Raw genomic sequence first — 24,779 nt, forward strand, 5'->3', positions numbered from 1 at the left:
ACATACCGTAAATATACCGAGGAAAAAAGAAACTTAGCCCACTTAGCCCCCTTTAATTAAACAGACATGCTGGACTTAGCCACATACAAAAATTAACTAATTTCTTTATCGTTTAAGTAATTTCGTGTTAAAAGTTTTATGTGACAAGACAATTTGACATGTTTATGTAGCGTAGCGTAGCTGGACAAAAACGCAATATGAAAGAAGTGGGCATAGCTCTGCCCAAGTCTCGAGGCGTGGGTGTCGGGATAGTTGCTGCGTTATTGTTATGCTTCATTTTTTACTACTTTTATGGGGGTTACATGACTTTTTTACTAATTGCTTCTATTCTCCTGTGTGCGTACAAAAATATACAAGTAAGTAATGTTCAGAGAACGTCATCCACTAAGTGTATTGTCTCGTTGCAGTGATATTCTACTACGCCCAAGACCTGCTCCTGTATCATCCGGATTTGCCCACCAACTCTCGCATTTACATACCCATTCCCACCATGCACAACTTGCCGCACATCACAGTCAGCATCAACACGCCCGACGATGTTACGTTGCACGCCTTTTGGATAAGCCAACCGGAGGAGCGCTGCAAGTCCGTTCCCACTGTGCTCTACTTTCATGGCAATGCTGGGAACATGGGACATCGCATGCAAAATGCAAGTCAATTCTCCCATACCTATCGTATTTCCTTTCATGTCAGTAAGTCTTATCTTACTTCAGGTTTGGGGCATTTATCACCATCTACATTGCAACATTCTGATGGTAGAGTATCGGGGTTATGGCCTGTCCACTGGCGTACCCACGGAACGCGGCCTGGTCACCGATGCTCGGTCTGCCATTGACTATCTCCACACACGCCATGATCTGGATCACTCTCAACTGATCCTCTTTGGGCGCTCTCTTGGCGGCGCCGTCGTCGTCGATGTGGCCGCTGATGCTGTCTATGGCCAGAAGCTGATGTGCGCCATTGTGGAGAACACGTTCAGCAGCATACCCGACATGGCTGTGGAGCTGGTGCATCCGTCGGTGAAGTATATACCAAATCTACTCTATAAGAATAAGGTAAGTTCGTTTCCTTTTTTTAGCTATAGAATGGTCATCACCTTCTCAATTGTCATTCCCTCCTTAGTATCCATTTCTGTTCATATCGGGCCTTGCGGATAACCTAGTGCCACCGCGTATGATGCGTGCCTTGTATACCAAATGTGGCAGTGAGCTGAAGCGTCTGCTCGAGTTCCCCGGCGGTTCCCACAACGACACCTGGATAGTGGATGGGTATGGCGCGGGCAGACTACCCTTTAATTCCATTTTTTTAGTCGTTTCATTGCTTTCAATTCCAGGTACTACCAAGCAATCGGCCAATTTTTGGCCGAGCTACAAGAGGTGCCATTGCCACTGCAGAAACCGCCTGAGAAGAGCAATGTCTGGGTCGAGCTGGGGCAGGAGCATAAAATCATTGATGTTTAAGGCTCCTTGGCAACTCGGAATACAAACAACGTGTTCTATTGACTGTGTTAGCACTGCGAATGGTTTATTACTTATACATACATCTATATATATATAGTATACTATATATATTATTATATAACAAGATTTTAATCTAAACTTTGCTTTAATTTATGTTTAAATTTTTGCTGAATACGTGAGAACGTGCTAGAGATGCGATGGTTGCTTACAGAAATGTTTCGTTTTCGCGATACAAGCAGTCTGTCATCTAGATATACACAAAATTAAGTTTTCCCAAATTCTATGCTCGCGAAATGTACAATTACATTTAATGGGTAGCATTGTAATGGAATCAGTATTTAAACAAAAGAACACACACTTTCCCGACTGATTGTTATGGCAGATGGTTAATCCCTAGCACGTTTGAATTTTGCGGCAGTTCCACATTTTTAATGTTAAAACTATTCTATGGTAATTGTTAAGAACGAGGAGAAGATTGCAGGTTTGATTGACAGAAGCAAATAAACGTGAAACAATCGCTAGAATCCAATAAAATCCTCATCAGCACTGTCATCGCTTAGGGGCGTTGCTGAACGCTTTCGTCGTTGGGTCTCCGGCTCCACCTCCCCCTCCACTGGCGTTTCCGTCGAAAGCTTTGCTTCAATTTTTTGCGTCTGAGATCGATGATGAAACACGAAGGAGACGCATTTACTGTCCGTCCAGGCTTGGGCGAGTATGTCGTCTGGCAGGCCACGATTATTGGAGCAATGGTACCACTGGGACAAATGCGAGGTGCAGTCCGTGTCATCCGGCGGCGGCTTCGTTTGGACATTCTCAACACAGCGCTTACATTTGAGCCTGCAAAAAAGGATGGATCGTGACATTAAGCAGCAGCAATAATTCCTTGTTTCCTTGTACTCACTTGTCGTGCGTGTCGGACAGAATGCTTGGATCAAAACTAAACAAATCCTTAAGATCGTCGCGCGTGAAATGCTTCTCGGCCGATTCGTTGTTGTCAATGATCGTGCTGGACAGGGATTTCTTGTGGGTTTGCCTCTGCAGAATCTTCTCCTCAATGGAACCGCTCTGGAATGTCATATGCTATTATCCAGCTATTATTCTTAGGTAAGTCTTTCAGAAACTTACCGCCACAAGACGATAGATGTAGCAGGGCTTCTTCTGGCCATCACGCCACACTCTGGCCATGGCTTGCTCATCGTTGGCCGGATTCCAGTCCGGATCGAACATGAACAGGCGATTGGCTCCTATCAAATTCAATCCACAGCCCCCCGCCTTGCTGCTCAACATGAAGAGGAAACAGTCCGACTCCGGGTCATTGAATCTGTCCACAACTTTCGATCGCTTCTTTATGGACATTGTGCCGTCAAGGCGCACAAACCCGTAACTGCGCTTGCGTGCCAGTTGCTCAAACAGATCCAGAGTCTGTGTATAGTTTGAAATGAGCACGACCTTATCGTTGCCATGGACTCGTATGGCGGCCAGCATAAAGTCTAGCAGCATGAATTTTCCACTCAGCCCTGGGTTGATATCACCTCTGTGAATGCAAATTGAAAGGATATGCCATTAGCTAGCCCCCATATATACATCAGGAATATCATACTTGGGCTTGTAATTGCTGGGAAGTATATTCTGCGAGTTCTCAAAGCCCTTTTCCCCTGCTGCAATCTTTTCACAGATGAGATCTGGGTGGCTGCACAGTTTCTTGAGGGTTGTGATGTCTGCCAAGGCCGTGAGAGAAGCCTTCTCATTGCAATCTGTAAGGAAAGTGAGGGAAATAAAGTGAAACAGCTACAGAGCGAGCCACCTACCCGCTAGGCTGCGACGAACTTTATCCGATTTGAGAAAATTCGTATAGAGCTGTAGCTGGATGGAGGTCAGTTTGGCACAGATAACCATCTCAAACTTGACGGGCAGGTATTTGGTGAGTATTTGGTTGGTGCGCCGAATGATGCACTGATCTACCAGCTTGATCAGCTCCTGAGTTTTCGCTATGGCCCGTTCCCGTTCCTTGTCCGTGGAGTCGGCGTTCTGGCCCCGTAAAATGCAGTTCTCAAAGTTGCGCTTGAAGTCCGCTGCCGTGCCGAGCATCTCCGGATTTACAAAGTTTACCAAACTGAAGTACTCCGTGAGATCGTTCTGTATGGGCGTGCCAGAGAGCAGGACGCGTCGCTTTGTCTTGAGGCCCATCAAGGCCTGGTAGGTCAGGTTGTCGCTGTTCTTCAGCCGATGGCCCTCGTCGCAGATGACCATGCCCACCTCGTACTTGCAGAGGATCTCTGCGTAGATCCTGAAGGTTTCGTAGCTGATGAGCAGGACGGGCGTTCCGAGACGCGAGGAGGCATTCATGGAGAACTGTTCGAGGACACGCACGGTGTTCTCCTTGGAGCCTCCCTCCATGGCCAGGCAGTGCATTCGGCCGTGCAGCCATTTGGCGAACTCCTTCTCCCAGTTTTTCACCAGCGACGAGGGCGAGACAATGATGCACTTGTTGATTGTGGGCTTGCAGTCGGCGCTTTGCTTTAGCAGGGTCCACACCAGGGCCACGCACTGCAAGGTCTTGCCCAGCCCCATTTCATCGGCCATTATGCAGCCATTGAAGTTGCCCCGCTTCCCCTCCACGCACTCGTACATGAAGCGGACGCCCTCGCGCTGATGGGGACGCAGAACGTTGCTCAGTATGGGATCCACCACAACATGAACCAGAACTGATGTAGGCTCCATCGACATCCGCTCGTTGTCCGTGTAGTTGGGTGCATGGTACAGAACTAAGGCATTGCAGGCCAGCGGATCGTGCAGCGGTCGTCTCACGATGATGCGACGCACGCCAAGACAACGATTCCCGCCGTAGTCCGGGACATAGTTGTCAATGGGGACTTGGAATTTCCTGGCTAGAACTTTGGCAATCGCCTGTTCATACTCGCTATTGGCAGTAAAACGTATGGGCAGTGGTATGTCCGATGTGTTGGTGGCATCTCGCAAGGCGGATTGGCGGATTCGATCCTGTTCCAGCTCCTGTTGGCAAGCACGTTTGTTTTTCTTGAGCAGTGGTGGCGTAAAATCATTCCGGGGCACGGGTCGTTGTCCCACCAGTTGGCTGGGAGCCAGGCTGCGACGCTGCATTTGAAACCGAGTTAAAAAGGGATTTGATTTGGATTGATGCGCATATTCATAATTACCATTTTCAGAGATTTAAAGGCTGCAGCGCGAACTGTACAGAACAGCTGGATATTTTACATTACTTTTACGTCAGGTGTAGGTGTCTCCGTGACAATTTCATACCTGTGTAGTTGCCATGTAGCAAAATGAATTCATTGTGTATATGTACAGATTTATGTACAGATTTATGTACATATATATTTGCACCAGTGATGCTATTTTAGCTTTTTTCCAGACAGATATTCAGGGGTGCACAGAAATCACTTCCGCTGGAAAATCACCTCAATTCCATTCCGCCGTGCCACACACCGATTTTTCCGCTCTGCAGCAGATTGAATAGTGATTTGCAAAATGCTTATTTTATTAACTTAACATGTATGATATTAAATTATTTGGATGAGGGTTAACCACCAATTATGGGAAAGTAAGATTAGAATCGTTTTAGGTGTGTTTTATGGGTGTATTTAATCAAATCGCTGGATAAATTGTGAGCGATTTTGATTCCGCTGAAAAATCGGTGTGTGGCACAGCGGAATGGAATTTCTGTGGCACCCCTGATATTCTTGGAGCGGCCAGTGTGTGACCAGCGGTGTGCACTGCATTCTGGAGCTAGTATGATAACGAAGTTTTCAGCATAGTTTTTCGGCAATTCTGGTTCGCTCTAAAAAATATAAATAAATGAATATATAAAATATATGTTGATAGTAATTACTTACATCGCTGGAAGAAGAGCTTGAAGAGCTTGCATGGCCCTGAACTTCTACCCATCTTCTAAACATAACAGGTAGGTCTTTGTTCCATGAGCGCTCGTCCCATGGAGGTAGAGGATCGTCATCATCGGCCATTGCTGAAATTAAAATTAAACAATAACCGGCGCCCGTTTGCAGAAAATTAGTATGACCAGATAGCAGATGATGCCAACTCGGTGGAAAATGGATGGACGCAAAATGAGAGCACATAAATGGCTGACTTTGCGGGTAATTTGATAGGCTGTTTACATTGGGACTGCGTCATGCTTCTTTGCGTCTTGCCGGAGACGCAGTTTTTTTTACATAGGCTAAGCATAGGGCCCTAGTGGTGGCAAAAAGTTGCGTCGGTCTCTGATTCATGTGCGTCTATTCGATATATTCGATTGCTTTTGCGCTTAACTGCACATTTTTGCACTTTTCTGCCTATCAGCGCAACTATCACCTCTAAGAACAACAAAAACTTGTACTTAAAAAATCAAATTTTGGCGCTAAAATGAATGGTTGTGCAAAAAGGTGAAAACATACATAAAATCATGAAATAAAATACTTGAAACTGATTGTATTATTATCATACGACATTTTTGTGATCCCCTGATGCCATTATGACACTGCTGGAGACGAACTTGGGGTGGAAGGCGGCGGGGCGAAATTTTGAAATACACTTGTAGCAGTGTAATATCACATGAGTCTAGAAAACCAAATTTGGTTACCATAGCTCTTTTAGTCTCTGAGATCTAGGCGCTCATCGAGACAGACAGACAGACGGACAGACAGCCATGGCTATATCGACTAGGCTATTGATGCTGATCAAGAGTATATATACTTTATGGGGTCGAAAACGTTTCCTTCTCTGCGTAACACACATCCACTTTTACCAACAATCTAATATACCCCTTAACTCTTTTTGAGTGCGGGTATAAAAATTCTAAAAAATGTAAGCTGAAAAATGTATATACTGACTGAGTACGGGTATAAGTAGAGTCGCGTCCCCAGAAGCGACTCACACGTTCCTTCTCGTTTTTATATAAATTAGTTTCGCCAATCTTACTTAATACACATGTAGTTTCAGCCATCTGATCGCATTCAATGCGAAGTAATTACAATAAAAATATGTTTTCGGTCGCGAAAGTATGATTAGAGCATAGATAAGAAGCAAAATAAAGTCTTTGTTAATTGAACTTTTTTCGGTCTCTTTGCATTTTTCTCCTTTAATAGATTTCAATAAAGAGTTTTGGCGGAGAGAGTTCAAACATAATATATGTTTTGCATATGAAATAATTAAAAATGCCTTTAAAAGTAGATAGTTTTCAGGCAAGTTCCCTCATGAAAACAACTGAGATATGCTATGGAACCATTGTAATATGCAAATTTTTACATTTCTCTATAAGTATACATATATAAAAAATACGATGGTTATGAACATTTTATTTTTCGGTCCTGATTGACTATTTGGCGGAAATGCCCACATCGCGTTGAACTGTTTTGGGTCCTACGATTACTATTGACATTATTTCTTGGCTAAGCGACAGTAATCCGAGGAAGACCAACAGTATCAGTTCCAGCTTCATGTTCGGGCGATTTTTATGTAAATGTTTAATTCTTTGGACCCTGCAGATCTTTAAATACGATTTACATCCTTCACGGATCATTGGCTATGGATTAAACTGTGATATTTTATTTTTCTGTCCCATTCTGATATTTTATGGTAATTTTCTGCCATTTTATGGTATTGAATTGATTATATAATATAGTTTAATATAGTTTCAAGGAGACAGGAAATCTGTGTCAATTGTTAAAATTTTCCTTTACTTTGTTTTTATTACGCTGCAACGGTGAATGTTGGCAGAACTATAAAAACCGACCGAAAAATAACTTAATAAAAAAAGGTACCAATTCCTCATATGAAGGAGGAAAAGGATCAAACCCGCTTCTATAACTTAAAATGCCCTATCTATATAAAAAAAATGTCCTGTTTTTTCTGTCCTTTTTAAAATATTTTCATCATTTTTTCCGCTTTTATTTTGTAAGTTTGTCCTGTTTTTGAGACGAACAGAAGGTGGCAAAAGGCATAAGGTGGCAAATAGTTGCGCAACAAACACACACACATACAAAATATATTTCTATTAAAACATATCTTTGCATGTCCCTCGAGAATGTGAAATCAAAAAATACAAACTCTTTAAATATTTTCTTTATTTTTATAAATTTTGATTTAATTAGTTTTCGCTGATCAATTTGTCCTGGTTAAGGCGCTCACTGTATTTTTCTCGACATAAATTTTTAATTTGAAATATTCGCGGCAATGTATCGCAGCGCTGCATTGGAGGTTTTGAATTACTCCAGATGGCGCCAAGATATTGTAGAATTGTAAATTATAGATATACGATAGCTAAATGGAACTGCAGAAAGTGGGCGCCACAAACTTCGTAATTGTAAAATAGAACAGGATCCTCGTAAATATTCAGCTGCGGATTACAATTAACTTACGCATTGCGGGTGCCTACATTCTGACGTACACCGGCAAGAAATGGCTGACCATGGAGCTGGAGCCATTGTAAGTTACTACTACTGTTACATGTAATTTTCACAAATTAACGCATACTTTTATTACAGATCCGATGCGGATTCGTCGGCTTTGGCACGCTATGTCATTGTGCTGCTCAATAAACACAAATCAGATGAGGATATCAAGGATATCATGATCCACAAGATGTATGTGTTCATACAAGCGCAGACGGCGAGCTTTGTGGAGCATCTTTTCCATACCATTGCCACCAAGAAATATTAAAAATAAATGTAATTTTCCCGGAGACCGGTCAACAACATTTCATGGATATTTGCATATATGTACATATATAGTGGACACCTGGCTGTGTTGCATATTTTATTAAAAGTCTGCCGAGATGACGAGATGCGAAAGCAAGCCGAGAATTGCAAGTGCGTGTGTGTACACAGACACGACAAAATATTTATGAATTTTTATTTTCCGAAACCGTTTTGAGTTTCGTTTCCAGGTTACGTAAATGTGTGTGTGCCATGTGTGCTCACATACTGTGCTTGTGTGTGGGTTCTACAATTTTTGGCCGCTTGAACCGAAATCGATACTTTTCGGTGATACTTTTTAAAATAAAAACAAATGCACTGGCAACAAATTAGTTTCATTTGTTTTGATGTTTTTTATTTTATACACGAGAATTCATAAAATTAATTGTCATACATACATACATACATAATAATTAAGTTGATTTTTGTTTTTATTAAATTACAAAATAACGACTATATTTGATTTGCTTGTTACAGTACTCGCGGAATCGGTTCAACAAGTTTGGACACACAATCTATATTGGTTGGAAGAATCTATATTTAAATATAGTATATAATATATGTATAGTTTAAAGTATATAGTATGTATTGCAGTTTGGTAGCTTGTCTGTCAAGCAAAGATGATTTCGATTCGAGTTGTGGTATAGGTAAATAATACTTAAGATTAAAACAATATAATTTCATTATTATATTATGTATATTATGCATATAAGTTCGACTTAATTTCATTTAGCATTTAGTTTGCATACCTAAAGAGCACATATTGGAGTTGTTTACTTAGTCAAGATTTCAGATTTCTCTTTGCTTTGTTTCGTTTCGAGCAGCTTCTCTCTTAAAGCCTGGCATTAAGCCACGTAATTGCTGCATTGGCTGACATTTGGACATTCGGAAACGATAGATTAGATGATTTTTAACAGCAATTACGGTGATTCAATGCAAGGCTCTCCTCCAATGAGTATTTCGGGGGGCAGTGTTGGAACATTCCCTTGATCTAAGTGTGTGTGTGTTTGTTGTTGGTTTTTGTTGTATTTTTTATGACCACATTTTACATTAAAGCAGCTTCTTGCATTCGTTGTTTATTGTTTACTGCACTTCGCTATCACTATCACTCTTTTCTGCAATAAAGAACACAAGAGAATACAATAAATATCTAAAGGACCAAAGCGCACATAAGTACAGCCCCTACATACCCTTCTTGCCCGTGTAGGCATGACGTTTCAGTCGATCGTATAAGTCTTCTTTAGTTCCATAGAGCGAGGCATTCGACCTGGCCAATGTGCTCATCTTGCCACCATGCAGACCTACACAGAATCAATATTAATTAAGCAAATAAATCAAGATCAAACACTTTTATCGCTTACCATCCTTCATGTACGTTTCGTTGTAGAAATTGGGCATCTCCCAGCCATCCTCCTCGTCGTCGTAGTAGTGCGCATAGGTGCTGTGGTGCGAGGGCGCTATGGATTCCGCATAGGGAGTGTGGGCGCCGTAGTAGAAGTTCACCTGCGAACCCGTCTGATCGATGGCGGGTGTGAGCATCTTCTTGGGATCGCGGCGCTTGGTCGAGCGCACACAAATCATCCAAATGAGCAGCACAATGATGATGATGAAGATCACCGCACCGGCAATGCCGCCGGCAATGTACGCAAACTCTGAGCGCTCGGCGCAATGGGGTCCCGTGAAGGAGCCGACGCAACGGCAAGAGGGTGTACCCTTTAGATCCTTGACACAGGCGCCAGAGTTCTCGCAGAAGCCGTCGCACACATCCGTGCAGGCCATGCCCGTGCCATTGAAGCCAGGCTTGCATTCGCACTTGAAGTCCGAGGTCTCTGGCACCATGATGCAGTAGGCATTCGCATCGCAGTGCGGTTTGCCCTCGGCTATGTGCTCGCAGGGATTGGTGCACTCACTCTTGGAGGTGGCGCCGCTGATCTTGGTGCTGTGGTTGGGCGGGCACTGTATGCAGGCGGTCTGCTGCGACTCGGACTGATAGAAGCCCTTCCTGCACTCAATGCACATGTTGAGGGTGGCATTCAGATAGGTGCCGGGCGAGCAAACAGGCAGGGTGCACTCCTCCACGGAGCTGGCACCCACCTTCGGCGTGGTGCGTCCCAATGGACAGGCGGCGCACGAGGGCTGTACGCCCTGAAGGCGGTAGGTTCCGCGTGGGCAGGGCTCGCAGCGACCATCGGCTCCCAGCTGCTGGCCAGAGCTGCACTCGTCGCGGCACTCCTTGCGCGAGGTGGCCTCCGTCGAGCGTGTGGTCTGTCCCAGGCCGCACAGATCGCATCCAAAGGCTCCCTCGTTCGACTGATAGAATCCATGGCCGCAGGAGCGGCACAGACCCGTCTCCGCGTCAAAGTACTTTCCAGCCGGACAGCGTTCCTTGCAGTCGGCCGCCGACCGGGCTCCAGGTCCGGCCGTTACACCGGGACGTCCAGCAATCACCGGACACTTGCTGCACTGCTGCTGGCCCGCCTCGGACTGGTAGGTGCCGCGGGCACAGGCAATACACGTCTTGTTGGCGCTGTCGTAGTAGGTGCCAATGGCACAGGGCACACAGTCGGGTATCATCACCACCTGACCCACGGGGCAGGCGTACTCCGAGCCCAGCTCCAGGGAAGCCGGATCGGGCACTGTGTTGGGCAGTATCTCCTGCACGGCAAACTGATCGTCCTCGAGGATGAGCTTCTCCAACAGCTGCTTGACACTGGACCGTTCGCCCGTCGATGTATGGACCACAGGATCGCTAAAGAATCGGCAAAAAAATCCAAAGTTAGTTATGGTTTCATATCTTCAGATTTTGATATAAAATAAATGTTAATGGTGGATTTTAGCAGTTTCTAGCTCAATTTTAGGCGATAAATATCACTTGATTTGAGGTATCTATGGGATAAGATCCCTTCAGATGTCTACTGACATATTATTAAGCAAGTAATATTTATCGTGTATCCTTTAAATAGACAAAGAGAAAACTGCATTTAATTAGGGGGGTTAGCACGCATAGACATGTGATTATGGTGTTAGCTAAAGCATTAGAAAGTGGTTTTGCATGGCGATTGGCTTGGTTTTGGTTTGGTTTTGGTGGATTGGTGCTGGGCAGATACATATATCGGGGTGCATGAACGGCAAAACAAATGAATGCTATGGACATGGACATACTTTACAGCCGGGAAGGCTATCTCCAGGGTGTATGTATCACCGCCAGTTTGTTGGCGTCCCTGGCGACCCGTCAGTGCCAGATCGTCATTATCCTCGCTGTAAATTTTTGGTGGGTTAACGGAACATACAATACATAAAACATATAACATATAACACACAAAACATAATATACAAGACAAGACACGACACGACACGACACGACATGCTAGTTGTTTCTACAGGCTCTTCTTCCCTTCTCTGGGGCTCTCTACTTACTTGACCACTGGCAGTTCCGCCTCCATCACATAGACCCCACCATCCTTGGCCTGGCGACGCACGCGATTGTTCTGCGCCCCTCTATAATGATCGCACTTGACATCGATCTGAATGTCCTTGCACTCCCTGTCCACACCACAAATAAATAAAAATAAAAGTAGAAATAGAAAGATTAATTACAGATCAAAGCTTGCTGCTAGCCCAACCACAAACCTCGTTCCCTCAATGGCATACGAGCAGAAGTTCCAGTCCCTGTTCAATCCATTCACAGAGTTTGTCACCTTTTGCCGCAGCACCGCCTGTCCCGCCTTGTTGCACAGCACATCCGAGGGGAAGAGCATCTTGATGCGGAACACACGCTGTGCGGGCTTCGAGGGCGAGCAGGATGGGTAGACGAGGGGCATCGAGGGTTCGCGCGTGGGACGCCAGAAGCCCTCGGCTCCGCATGTGTAGAATTCGGGCACCTGCTCGGAGAAGCGTAGGCCCGTGTTGCAGGCAATCTCACACACCTTGAACTGTCCGCCAGCGCCCCAGTCCTTGCAGACCTGCGAGCCACCCACGGGATCAGCCAGGGCCGGACAGAAGTCAGCTGCAAGCGCAAAATTTGTATATGTAAATAAATAGTTTCCGAATCGAAATCTGTTTCTTTAGATACTCACTCAACAACGAAACCTTGAAGCTGCAGGAGGCCGTATTGCCAGCCGCATCTGAGGCTATGTAGGTGATATCATAAGTGCCCCAGAGGAGAGTCGTGCCCGAGCGGTGTCCGTTGCGTTCGTAGATCTTCGTCACTCCAATATTGTCGCTAAAGTGCGGCTCATCCCAGGTGACAACGGCCGAACCGTTCTTGGCTATGACCCACAGATCCCCAGGGCAGTGCTCGACGACTGGCGGCTCCTTGTCCACAACCAGCTGCTGGCAATTGGCACCGGTATAGCCCACAGGACACTTGCGTTGTCCGCACAGCGAGGGCACATTGCGCTCGACACCGCCGGAGGTGACCTCATAGCCAGCCCAATTGAGAATGAGACCGGGATAGAGCACGGGCTCCGAGCGACAGTCGCGCACTTGCTTCTGGATCTCCGAGGTGATGTCTAGGGCACGGGCCCACACCTGGGTCTTGGTCACGGTGCCCTGGAAGCCGGCATCCGAGTAAGCGAGCTCATGGCTGACGCCGCCATAGGGTTGTGGGCGACCCAGCACCGACCAGAGATAGCCAGGGAGGCTGCCACCCGCACCGTACTCCATCTTGCTGGCAATCAATCCTTCGGTGATGAGCTGCAGCTGTCCGCTGACGCCATCCCAGACAACAGCCACATGATGCCATTGGCCATCGTTGACGGAGGTGTATTCGCCGAAGCTCAGGAAGGCATCGGATTGGTCCTCAAACAGCGACACCTGCACTCCACTGGAGTGGGCCTGCAGCAGGAGACGACGGCGTTGGGTCAGGCGTGCGGACTCCACTCCGTACAGCGAAAAGAAGATGCCGGGATCGTCCTTCTGGGCGAATTGCACCCACATGGCCACCGTCAAGCTGTTGGCCTCGCCCGTGGCGAAGGGCACCACCTGGGCGGCCGTGGAGCGCGAGGGATCGCTGAAGTACAGATCGTAGTCCACTTGGATGGCCTTGCGGCAGTCGTCGCCGGTCATGTTGAAGGGGCACTGGCAGTAGAAGCCGTTGGTCAAGTCCACACAGTTGGCACCGGGCGGACACGAGTTGTCCTTGCAGTCGGCAATGTCCTGCTCGCAGTTGCGGCCCGCGAAGCCAGCGGGGCACTGGCAGCTGTAGCCGGCCCCGTTGTCCACACAGGTGGCTCCATTCTGGCAGACATGCTCCTCGCACGCATCGTACTCGTACTGGCAGCCGATGCCGGCGTAATCCGCCGGGCAGCTGCAGTTGAGGCCGGAGCCAAAGTCCTGGCACTTGCCGCCGTGCATGCACGGATCGCCGATGCAGCGTTCGGGTGCCGTCTCGCAGTTCTTGCCATCAGTGCCGCTGGGGCACACACAGAAGTAGTCCTGGAACAGATCAATGCAGCTGGCGTCGTTCTGGCACGGAGCCTGCAGGCTGCAGGTGGTCACCTGCTGCTCACAGCGCCTGCCGCTCCAGCCGGGCTCGCAGCCGCACTCGAAGCCACCGACGCGATCGCGACAGATGCCGTTGTTGAGGCAGGGCTGCGCCTCGCAGTCATCGATGTCCGTCTCGCAGAGGATGCCCTTGAAGCCATCGCGGCAGACGCACTCGTACTTGTTGTCCAGATCCAGGCAGCGCTCGGTGCCCACGGGATTGCACGGATCGCTGAGGCACTCATCGATCTCCGCCTCACAGCTGAGGCCAACGTAGCCGGGCCGGCACTTGCACGTAAACCCATCGATCTGATCCACACAGGTGGCTCCATGCTGGCAGGGATTCGAGGCGCAGTCATCGATCGTGTGCTGGCAGTTCTTGCCCGTGTATCCCGGTTCGCAGTTGCAGCTGTAGCCATCGACGAGGTCCACGCAGATGCCGTCGTTGGCGCAGGGTCGGTTCTCGCAGTCGTCGATGTTCACCTCGCAGGCGTCACCCGTCCAGCCGGGATGGCAGACGCACTCGTGGTCGAACAGTCGGTCCACGCAGGTGCCGTGTTTGCAGGGCTCCGAGAGGCACAGATCGATTTTCTGCTCGCACCGTTTGCCCGTGAAGCCGGGCGGACAGGCGCACTGGAAATCGTTGACCAGATCCGTGCAGTTGGCGCCCAGCAGGCAGGGATTCTCCGCACAGTCGTTGATGTTCTGCTCGCAGTGGAGTCCCTCCCAGCCCGGCAGGCACTCGCACTTGTAGCGTCCCTGCTGCAGCGCCTGGCAGCTGGCTCCGTTGCCGCACGGATTGCCGTTGGCCGTGCAGGGGTCGATGGTGACGTCGCACTGGTCGCCCGTGTAGCCGCTGCGGCACAGGCAGGTGACGTTCTTGAAGCCGGGCTCGTTCTTGCACATGGCACGGGCGGGACAAGTGTCGTTGCCGCAATCGCTGGCCTCCTCCTGGCAGTTGATGCCCGAATAGCCGGCGGGGCACTCGCAGCGGTAGCCCTGCGGCAGATCCTTGCACTGGCCGCCATTGAAGCAGGGCTGCGAGGCGCACTCATCAATGTCCTGTTCGCAGCGACGTCCCGAGAAGCCCGCCGGACAGAAGCACTGAATGTCATGGCCCATGGGCACACACAGTCCTCCGTGCTGGCAGGCTCCCTCTCCACAGACGACGGGCTTGCACTGCTCCCGGCCCTTGGAGCCGGCGGTGTCCGTTCTCATGTTGCTGGGACACTCGTTGCAGCTCTGCGATCCCGGAGCGCTCTGGTAGTGATGCAGGGGACAGGGCGAGCATGGCGCCAGACCCGTGGCCGAGTAGGTGCCGGCCGCACACTTGGCGCGGCACAGATCCCTGTTCGAGGCGGCTGGCTGGTACGTGAAGCTCTGTGCCGGACACGCCTGGCAGTCCTTGAAGCCACCCGTTGGGGGTTCGGCGGTGAAGGAGTTGCGCGGGCACTCCAGACACGGCACCAGGCCAGTGGGCGAGTAGGTGCCAAATCCACAGACGGGTATGCAATCGTTCAGCGACTTGGAGCCCTCCTCCTTGGTGTAGGTGCCGGCAGGACAGCGCAGACACGTGCCCTGGCGATCGCGATTCTGATAGTAGCCCCTCGGGCAGTAGGTGCAGCTGTTCTGGCCCTCAGACACGTACGTGCCCGCCGGGCAGTGCAGACAGCGCGGCACGTCGCTGGTGTCCATATTCAGGACCTCTCCCACGTTGCAGTTGAACCCGCGCGAGATCTGCGACTTGAGGGCACGCAGGGGCGGACACTGATTGCCAATGTTCGAGATGTTCAGCAGGGAATCGATCACCGCACTGGCATAGGGCACACTCAGGTCAAAGATCAGGTTGAGGGTGGAGCCGCACAGGTCGTACAGCTGCGGCTGGCGCACAGCCGGCAGGATGGAGAGTATGAAGTCCATCTTGACCACATTCTCCTCCAGCAGCATGGGCACCGACTTGATGAACGTCACATTCATGTTCACATTCACCGCCGAACAGCGCTGCGAGAGCAGGGCATTCAGGCCGGAGTAATGCTGCGAGAGCACATCCTGGTACTGGCCGAGACACGACTGGGCCACGGCTCCGTTGGCGCGGTAGGTGATGGTCGCCGTCACATGGTAGGCTGCCTGCTCGGTGTTCTCCGACACGCAGTCAGGCACCACCGAGGTGGGACGCCACAGGCGTGAGGTCTCGCACGAGAAGGTCTTCAGTGGCTCGCCGTCGGTGAACCGGAAGCCAGGCTTGCAGGTGGCTATGCACTCGAGTCCCCGATCCCCGGGCAAGCAATTGATGGCTCCGTTGGCCGGCGGCTGTAGCTCCCAGTCGACGCAGGGCGAGGCCTGCACCGAGACCTGGAAGTGGCAGCTGGCCCGATTGTTGTACTTATCCGTGGCCGTCACCGTCACATTCTCGAAGTTTCCTATCTTGATGACAGCCCGCTCCGGCGCAAACTGCAGACGCACCTCGCCAGTCTCATCCGAGACCTTGATGCGCTTGCGCGTGTCATTGAAGTTCACATTGTAGCTGTCCTGACGGTCCACCAGCTCGATGACATAGCTCTGGGGGCACTGCAGCAGTGGGGGAGTCACATCGGGCACCGTGATGTTGATCTCGCAGATGGCCACATTGCCATCGTAATCGAAGGCCACATACTTGACCACCGTGTCCTTGAAGATGTAGCTGGGCGAGCGGAAGTTCTGCGGCTTGATCTCCAGCCTGGCTATCGAGCCGGAGTTATCCACGGCCGTGGGCTCGGTGAAGTTCACGGGCAGCACACCGCCATTCTCATCGCGACGCACGACAATCGGTTGTTGGGGGCAGTTCTGGAAGATGGGCGGCTCGTTGTCCACACAGGGGGAGTATCCGTAGTCGTAGCCCAACAGAGGCTCATTCTTTGGCTCCTCGCAGCCCATCAGCTCGAACTTCAGGCACGCATTGTCCATGTAGCTGACAATGCCAAGGATCACAAAGCGCGCCTGCACGTACTTGGGCAGCGTGATCATGGCCAGCTCTCCGTAGTTGCCCGGGTCGCGCATCGTTAGATTAAAGTTGGGGAAGTACACCACATAGTTCTCGCTCTCGGACTGCTTGTAGAAGAACCGGATCTCCGTGGGGCGTCCCACAATGTCGTTGGTCACGACACCCTTCACTAGGATGGCCTTGACGCGATAGATCTGTCCCAGGTCAACGCTCACGTACGTGAAGGCCTCCTGCTTGCCGCACCATCCGGTGGCAGAGTTCAGGCGTATGTTCTTCGCCTCGTAGTTCGGGCGCTCCGACGTGGCATTGATGGCCGTGTCGGGTATCCGGCCAGAGCTCAATCCCAGCGGTTTGATCACCTTGCACTCTGGCTCGCGTATGCAGGTGATGGGTCGCGGATTGATCAGGATGTAGCCGGGACGATTGCAGCCAAAGTAAACCTCGGAGGACTGCTCGTAGCTGCGTGAAATCTGGCGACCATCGGCCGGTCTGCCTGGATCCTCGCACACGGGTCCCTCGCAACGGAGATCGCCAAAGTCCCAGATGCCCTCGGCACCGCAGCGAACGACATTGTCGTGACGGCCCGTCTGTCCGGCCAGCTTGAAGGTGTTCTGGCAGCCAAAGAAGAAGCTGCTCTGGAAGCGTGTGTCCACAAACTGTCCGTACTCGGCTCCGGGTGTGGGCATGGGCGTATAGCAGTCGACGCGCGGGCAAGAGGGCTGCATGCCCGACAGCCAGTAGTCGGGTAGACCAGGCTTCGGATCGTACACGCACTGCCTGAAGCCCGAGGAGGCGGTGGCCCGCAACTGACGTCCCGCCGAGCCACACGCAATGGTCACATTGTCGCGGAAGGGCACCAGCACAGACTCTGGATCAGGACGGGCCACTGTCAGACCCTCCAGCTTGTCATCGGGCAGGGAGACGCATTTGGCGTCTGAAAACAAAGAAATTCAATTACAAATAAAAGGCAAAGATCTCCTTCTGTAATCCTCAGGGACTTACAATTGCACTCGGGCACACTGGCATTCCACTGACCGCTGGACAGGCACAGGGCCGCCGAGCTGCCGCTCATGATGTATCCAAAATGACACTGGAAACGCACCACATCGCCAAAGTGATACTCCGTCCGTTCGCTCAGCAGCTGACCGTTTTCGGGGGCCTCCAGTGCGGGACACATGAGAGGCACACAGGTCTTGTTCCGCTGATAGGAATCGCCGTCCCGTTCGCCCGATTCCGAGCGTTCAATGTGATATCCGGCCGTGCCATTCGAGGTGTACAGCTGGTAGCCCGTGTTGCAGCCGCAGGCATAGCCGCCGGGGGAATTGATGCACTTCTGGTCGCAGCCGCCGTTATTCTTGCTGCACTCGTTGATGTCCACGCAGTCGAGGCGCGTGCAGCCCATCAGTTCCATGCGCAGACACGGTGCACCCACATAGTCCTGGATCCGGAAGCGTATATAGCGCGCCTCGATGGGCAGCGGGAGATTCAGTATCGACAGAGTTGGCTCCAGGATCCTGAACTCCACGGCAGTGCCATCGGGATTGGCATAGTCCTTGAACACATCCGTCAGATCGTTGGTGTACTGCAGACGAACGGCCGAGCTGAAGGCCACATTGCCATCGGGCCGCTGCACGGACATGGTGCGGAATCCCCGCAGAATGGTGGGTGCCTTGAGGTCAATCAGTATCCAATTGGCGCCCGGCTCCGAGGAGCCACCGCACCAGCCCATCGTGTTCAGTCTCAACTGGGTCTTGCTGTAGCCCGACTCGCTGATCGAAGTGCTGATGCTGTCATCGGGTATGCCGCCATTCCCGAGACCCAAATCGGCCACTGGACGGCACTCCGTGGTGGCTGTGAATCCGCTGCGGCACTGGCAGTGGAAGGAGCCATTCGTGTTCAGGCACTCGGTGGTGGTCAGATCGCACTGCGAGGAGCTGCACTCGTTGATGTCCTCGCAGGTGGGGGGCTGCTCAAAGCGCTGTGCCTCGCTGCAGCGCATTATGTTGCTGCCAATCAGCTTGTAGCCCTTGTAGCACTGCACCCTGGCCTCATCGCCGTACAAATAGCCGCGCGAAGCATCCACCACAAAGCCGTTTTCGATCTCTGGGAACTCGTGGCAACGCTTGCGCGTGCACTTGGGCACGTCCCCGCTCCAGGTGCCATTCGACATGCACGTCAGCACCGGATGGCCATTCCTCTCGTAGCCTGGCTCGCATTCGTACTGGACAATGGTGCCGTAGCTGCGTCCGCCTCCGTTCAGCAGCGTCACATTGGCATGGGCCACTTCTGTGAGCGGAGCACACTGCGAGGCCATGCAATGGGGCTGACGCTCCCAGCGGCCGTCGGGCAGGCAGGATATCTTCTCAATGGGTGCACTGGACGCAAAGGCAAAGCCCGCATAGCACTGGTACATGGCAATGCCGCGATAAGTCACATTCGAGGAGCCAATGGAGAAGCCGTTGTCGATTTGTGGCACAGGACCGCAGTAGACCTCTATAGCGGCGAATAAAGCATTCATTAGCAAACCATTTAGAGAGTCCCATATCTGGGGTTGTTGGTGGACTCACCCTGACACTTTGGTATGTAGGAGACACTCCAGTTGCCACCGCGCAAACATTCAGTAACCAGACGCGTCTTGCCGGTGGCAAACTCCTGTCCAATGGGACATGTAAAGCTGACCAGCGTACCGAAGGCGGTATCGCGACTGGAGGCCAAGGCCCCAATGCCCGGCTGCAGCTCGGGGCAATCTGCCGAGAAGGTAGCCGACCATCTAGCAAAGAGGAAACACCAAAGATTAGTCTGAAAATTCAGTAAATGTTTAAGCTTAAATTTAAGGAGCTTACCCTGCAGCATTGTGCAATGCATCCGATGTAAATTTGATGAGCATCTCGCCAGACGACGCTGTCAAAGTCAGCTTGGGTGCCGCTGTGCCCGTAAAGCCGTTGCCCGAATGCAGACGCAGACCAGAGGTTGAGGAGCCATCAAACACCTGCACATTGTCGCTCTTGTGGACCGTGAACTTGTCAAATTTCAGGGACAGCGGTGCCCGAGCACTGTTGCGGATGGTGAAGAAGCACTCCTGATTCTTAGGGTAGTCGGCCAGGCTGAAGGCGGGCGAGGTAACGGTGCCGTTCCTTGCCGATATGGTGGCCTTGCAGCCCTGAATGTAACGCAAGCTGAAGCCCTTGCCTGCCTCCCCCAAGCTGGACTTGAAGTAGAGATACAGAGCATTGCCCGTGGAGATGATTACGCGCTCGTTCTGGACCGTCTTGCCCGTCAGCTTGGCAATGGTGCGGCTCATGGGTGTGTCGCCGTCGCGTATCAGCAGATAGTCCCGTCCCTCGGCCACATCCAAGTCGTCCACTTCAATGGAGATGATGCGCCCGGGCTGGGCCTTGATCACATACAGACACTCCAGGCCGCCAGGGTATTGCTTCGGGTAGTTGGGGCTCGTCAGGATCTGGCGCTGGAGGGTGGCCTTTAGGGTGCCGCCACAGTTCTTGGCCTCCGTCTTCCAGGTGGCGCGGAAACCCTTACGCTCCACACTGCCATCGGTAGTGAATTTCACAATCATAAAGTTCGAGGCGGACACAAATGGCTGCGTGGTCAGATCCTGTTTGCCACTGAGCGTGGCCAGCGACACGGACTTGTCCTCGGTGCGTCCACCCACCAAAATCTGAACGGTGTCAAAGGTCTTCTCCGTCTCAAAGTCCTGGAACTGCAGGATGATGTTGCTGCCCAGCGGCCCCTCCAGCGTCCACTTGCACTTGCTCAGAGCTGCGTACTTGTGCGGATAGTTGGGCGTCTCGATCACATCTCCACCGGACTGCATGTGGAAGTGGCACTGTGCTGGACAGTCCAACTCATCCGTTCCATCGCCGCAGTCATCGCTGCCGTCGCACTTGAAGGCCTGATTGATGCACTTGCCGTTCGCGCAATGCAGGGCTCCCTGGGGACACGCAGGCGAGCGGCACATGAAGGGAAGCAGCGACTCGCAGGTGCCCAAATCCCAGCTCTGCGATTTGCCAGCAAAACCAGCGGCCACACATTCACCTGAATCGGCACTGGGCTGATGTAGCGACCAGAAACCCGAGTACTGGGAGATCAGGGCCCCCGAAGCAGACTCCAGAGTGTTTGTTCTCAAATCATCGAGGGAGGCCAGGCCCAGCCAGTACTTGTCCGAGGCCCTTTGATTGGGATCGCTGGCCCGCGCGATGGACAGGGTATCGTTGTTCTCCGCATAGCTATCGATGGCCACCAGCTCGGCGCCATATCTGCAATGGAACACAGAGAAGAGAAGAGAAAGGATATAGACGCTTACACACGAATAGCTCTTGGCCAACGGTGGCTTCCGTTTTCAATTATTATGCAGCTGCGCTTTACTTTCTTTTTTTCTATGTTTCTACCTCAATTTTACGACTAAGTGCGAGTATTCCGGGGATCAGTGGAGGGAGAATCAGGCACAAGAAAATCAAAAACTTTCATTTCCAATCGCTAAGCTCTCTTTTGATTTCCACATAATTTGGAGTTCTGCCATTATTTCAGTGTGGAAAAGAAACGAAAGAAAAAACAAGTTTTTCCCTCAAGCCATTGCACACATTACGCATACGACGCGTGGGCCCTGGCTGTCTTTGGCAATATCTTGCAGCTGTGGCATATATGCCAAAAAATCCATATACAGAAAATTATACATGAGACACTCCCTTGAGAGTGGATGTTTCCCTCCCACCCCCTGTAGCAACAACTATTGCCCCCTCCCCACCGTACAGCATGCCACACACAAAAGTGTAAACTACAAAGGCGACACCATATTTATTAATACCCGTACTCGAAGAGTTAAAGGGGTACATTATATTTTTGGGCTAAAAGTGGATGTGTGTAACGCAGAGAGGGACACGTTTCCGACCCATAAAGTATATTTATTCCTGATCAGCATCAATAGCAGAGTCGATATGGCCATGTCTGTCTGTCTGTCCGTCTCGATGGGCGAATAGATCTCAGAGACTATAAGAGCTAGAGCCAAGTGTATTAAAAAAGTTCGCCACACCCCCTTTACATAGTGACTGACTACGGGTATAAAAGTAGAGTCGCGGCCACGGCAGTTCCCTCTCGTTTTCTTCTCTTTTTTGGGTGTGTTTATGTGATGCAAAATTATATGAGAAAAAGTTTACAAAAAATTATCAAATATTTCGCTCAAGAAGAAAAAAGTAAAGAAAATACACAACAAAAAATTAAATTAAGAGTTTCCAAAACGTTGCTTTAATTTCTGCTGTACTTTTCCTCAAGCCAAAAATGTTAAACTTGTTTAATTTTGGTAAAAATTTCGTTAACTTTGAAATGTTAACGCGTTGTCAGCGAGGGCTTTCCTTCATTCTACCACATTTCGCATGCTGCACACGCCAAAAAGAAATTTCACCAAAAAAAATAAAGAAAGAGGGAAACAAATAAAATCGAGAAATATTTCACAGTTGAATGGAGTGGAGTGGAGTGGAGTGGATTGTCGGTCCCTGTCTTGTCGGTTGATGGGCAACGACACCTGTCAACGCATGCGTGTAACGTTATTTTATTTTTGGCAAGAAAAAATAGTGAAACAATTGTTGGTGCCTGTCGGCAGCAGCAGCAGCAGCCAACGTTTGTTGAACTGAACTCCTCCTATACCCATCGAAAGCCACGTTTCAGGCATATTCAAATGGGACTATGGGACAGACTGACTCTGGGGCGAGGCGAGGTCTATGGCATGTAAATTACTTGGACGCACACATTAGGAGCAGCAGCTGTCTCGAGTCGTAGTCGTTGATAGTTGACCATGTGCCGGGCATATTTAAGTGGCATTTAACGCCGCTGGATGGCAAAGAGAAATTGCTGCGTAGGGCATTGACATTCAGCGATTCATTCAGGAGTTAATCATTCAGCCAATAACATTATTAATATTTTTAGCTCAACCGAAACCGAAAGAAACAACAACAACAACAACAGCAACCGAGAAGAAACTTTCACCTCCCATGCCCTGTGGGTCAGCGGGGCTCAACACAAACTCGTGATTCTCACGTTCATTAAAACAGAGAGCCAAAGAAGAGCCACTCCTCAGTCTCTCTCTCTCTCTCTCTCTCTCTCTCAATGGAGAGTCTGTTATCAAAACACTCTCAATTTTTCCAAGATATTCCTGCTTTGGTCAGGTGATTGCTATCCCAAATATTTGGGTCATCAGCACAGGTTAACACCCAAAAAAAAAACAAGTCGAGTAGGGAATAACTCTGCCGGAAGCGTTTCAGCGCGACTTTCTTTTCGCCTCGAAGAGAATGAGAAGGTGGAGCACAAGAAATTATGTATGAATCATTCAAGTATCGATTCGACTTGATAAAGGCCCTGCCCTGCACTGCCCTGCCCAGTCGGCGACTGCAAAAGTAATTTCCAACTTGGACAGCACCACCCATAGACATAAGCCATAGCCATAGCCATAGCCGGCAGGTAACTTGTTTTCTTTTCTTCGGTATTCATTTTTGGCTTGGGGCTTGAGACCACTTTGGCATTGACAGTTAACTGTCGGCGAACGGAAATGCAATGCGGTGCTGTAACGGCAATTGATGGAATCAGTACATATTTATCTCTAGCAGCAAACCAACCCAACCCAACCCAGCCAACCATCCATCCATCAGTACCTCTCCCTGCCTCTCTCTCTCTCCTACGATCTATCCATCAAGAACAACAGGTAGCAGATTCAGTCAAGCGTAAAGCTGGCAAAAACTTGATTAGTTTCTCCGTTCAATCGTTGACAAGAGAGGGAGAAAGAGAGAGAGCTTTCCCCCCCCTAAGTCTCTCAAAAATCTTATCATCTCACAGAGAGAGAGAGAGAGGGGAATGGAATCTAGAAATTATCATATACATATGTATGTATATATGCTTGTAGTTATGGTTATATGATTCCACTCACCTTCGACACAGTTCGGCGCTTTTCTCCCACGAATGTTTGATATTGAAATATTTATAACAATTTAAGCCGCGCAGTTCCCAACCTGGAAAAAATTAAATCAGATTAGACAAGGTCATAGATTTTTGTTCAGATATGAAACTTTGAATTAAATTTATATTTTTTGGAGTGTTAAAAAATATGTTTAGAAGAGATACAATAACGTCCAGCGGGCAAAGAATTCAAAGTTTGGAGTGTATAAAAAATCTTTGCTTATAATATAAATAGTGCACACCTTTTACGTTTAAGTACCTCTAAACATTACAATAATAAAATACAGTTCAAAATGAGGGCTTCATCTGATCTGCGTTAATCCGGAATTGCCAGTTTCGGCCAGAGATATCCCTCTGATTTTTGATGATCGTCCTCCTCCTCCTCCAAAGACAAAACTATACTTTAATCACTCATTTCTGAATCTGAATCGATATCTGAGAAGGACTCATCCGAGTCCCAGTCAAGATTTAGTGCTGCCACAGGCCCCTCCATGTCTTTATAATGAGTGGCAGCATAATAATGGCCATTGATTTTTTTCACAAATCCCGACTTTACAGCCGTTGACAGGACATTCTTTATATTTCTTTTTGCTGCATTTCGTTGTTGCACGGTCAGATGATCGGCCACTACCAGCCCCACCAATACATTCAATTTAATGGGTTCATTCACATATTGTAAAGTCTCAAACAGTTCGGATCCTGTGAAGGTAGTCTTTGGCATATTGAAAAACGGTTTGAGGCGAAATATTACAGCAACAAATTGAGGGAGCGTCTGAATAGAACTACGGAAATTTCAGGAAATCACAAAATTTTTCGTTATAAACAATTCAAAATTAAATATTTGTTACACTAGTGTCACGTTTACTTGTGGAATATTTAAACAGAACTGAATAAATATAATACTGCAGCAACTGAATGCCTTACAAACAAAAAGAAGTTTACTTTAATCGAACAAAAATTGTTCTAAAAACATCAAAGGAGACTTACTATATTAATGCCTTGAATTTCTACCGCTTTTTCTCTATAATTGAAATAAAAATTTCGAAGATTGCTCACCAGAAAATCTTAATTCCTACTTCTACATATGTAAATGCGTTGCTCCATGGCTTAAGCCGCTTACAAACAAAAAACCCAAGACATGGAAATTTCATGGAAATTAATTTTTGG

General features: G+C 49.4%; 4 protein-coding genes across 6 annotated transcripts in view; 2 read left to right on the top strand and 2 right to left on the bottom strand.

The window, feature by feature from the left end:
- The first annotated feature begins 48 nt into the window (after window positions 1-48).
- On the top strand, window positions 49-2,001 carry LOC111082021 (protein ABHD13). The gene is made up of 5 exons (XM_022378198.2): window positions 49-336; window positions 408-649; window positions 714-1,055; window positions 1,123-1,268; window positions 1,334-2,001. The coding sequence occupies exons 1-5, from the start codon at window positions 198-200 to the stop codon at window positions 1,458-1,460; spliced, it is 996 nt and encodes a 331-aa protein (XP_022233890.2). The 5' UTR covers window positions 49-197; the 3' UTR covers window positions 1,461-2,001.
- On the bottom strand, window positions 1,506-4,736 carry LOC111076492 (DNA repair and recombination protein RAD54-like). The gene is made up of 6 exons (XM_022370308.2): window positions 4,637-4,736; window positions 3,269-4,574; window positions 3,061-3,214; window positions 2,586-2,994; window positions 2,362-2,525; window positions 1,506-2,297 (listed from the first exon to the last, which is right to left on the bottom strand). The coding sequence occupies exons 1-6, from the start codon at window positions 4,637-4,639 to the stop codon at window positions 1,979-1,981; spliced, it is 2,355 nt and encodes a 784-aa protein (XP_022226000.2). The 5' UTR covers window positions 4,640-4,736; the 3' UTR covers window positions 1,506-1,978.
- Window positions 4,737-7,145: 2,409 nt separating this feature from the next.
- On the top strand, window positions 7,146-8,180 carry LOC111076480 (zinc finger protein swm-like). Its single transcript, XM_022370296.2, has 2 exons — window positions 7,146-7,919; window positions 7,979-8,180. Exons 1-2 carry the CDS (start codon window positions 7,903-7,905, stop codon window positions 8,151-8,153), a joined length of 192 nt encoding a protein of 63 aa, XP_022225988.1. The 5' UTR covers window positions 7,146-7,902; the 3' UTR covers window positions 8,154-8,180.
- A 343-nt stretch (window positions 8,181-8,523) lies between these two features.
- LOC111076497 overlaps window positions 8,524-24,779 on the bottom strand; it is a 37,935-nt gene continuing 21,679 nt past the window's right edge. The window contains exons 1-12 of one of the 3 annotated variants that reach the window (XM_041592479.1): window positions 23,872-24,501; window positions 23,584-23,665; window positions 19,496-20,926; window positions 19,220-19,422; window positions 17,655-19,145; window positions 12,265-17,586; window positions 11,819-12,194; window positions 11,606-11,731; window positions 11,351-11,446; window positions 9,550-10,937; window positions 9,379-9,489; window positions 8,524-9,303 (exon numbers count right to left, since the gene is read on the bottom strand). In XM_041592479.1, coding sequence (XP_041448413.1) covers window positions 9,272-9,303; window positions 9,379-9,489; window positions 9,550-10,937; window positions 11,351-11,446; window positions 11,606-11,731; window positions 11,819-12,194; window positions 12,265-17,586; window positions 17,655-19,145; window positions 19,220-19,422; window positions 19,496-20,926; window positions 23,584-23,665; window positions 23,872-23,881 — 10,668 coding nt within the window. In that variant the 5' untranslated portion in view covers window positions 23,882-24,501 and the 3' untranslated portion in view covers window positions 8,524-9,271. Of the gene's footprint in view, window positions 9,304-9,378; window positions 9,490-9,549; window positions 10,938-11,350; window positions 11,447-11,605; window positions 11,732-11,818; window positions 12,195-12,264; window positions 17,587-17,654; window positions 19,146-19,219; window positions 19,423-19,495; window positions 20,927-23,583; window positions 23,666-23,871; window positions 24,502-24,779 lie in introns of those variants that run through there. The other 2 variants (XM_041592477.1, XM_041592478.1) reach the window with 2 other exon arrangements.

The sequence above is a fragment of the Drosophila obscura genome, unplaced genomic scaffold, assembly GCF_018151105.1.
Source record: "Drosophila obscura isolate BZ-5 IFL unplaced genomic scaffold, ASM1815110v1 contig_179, whole genome shotgun sequence".
Classification (NCBI taxonomy): domain Eukaryota; kingdom Metazoa; phylum Arthropoda; class Insecta; order Diptera; family Drosophilidae; genus Drosophila; species Drosophila obscura.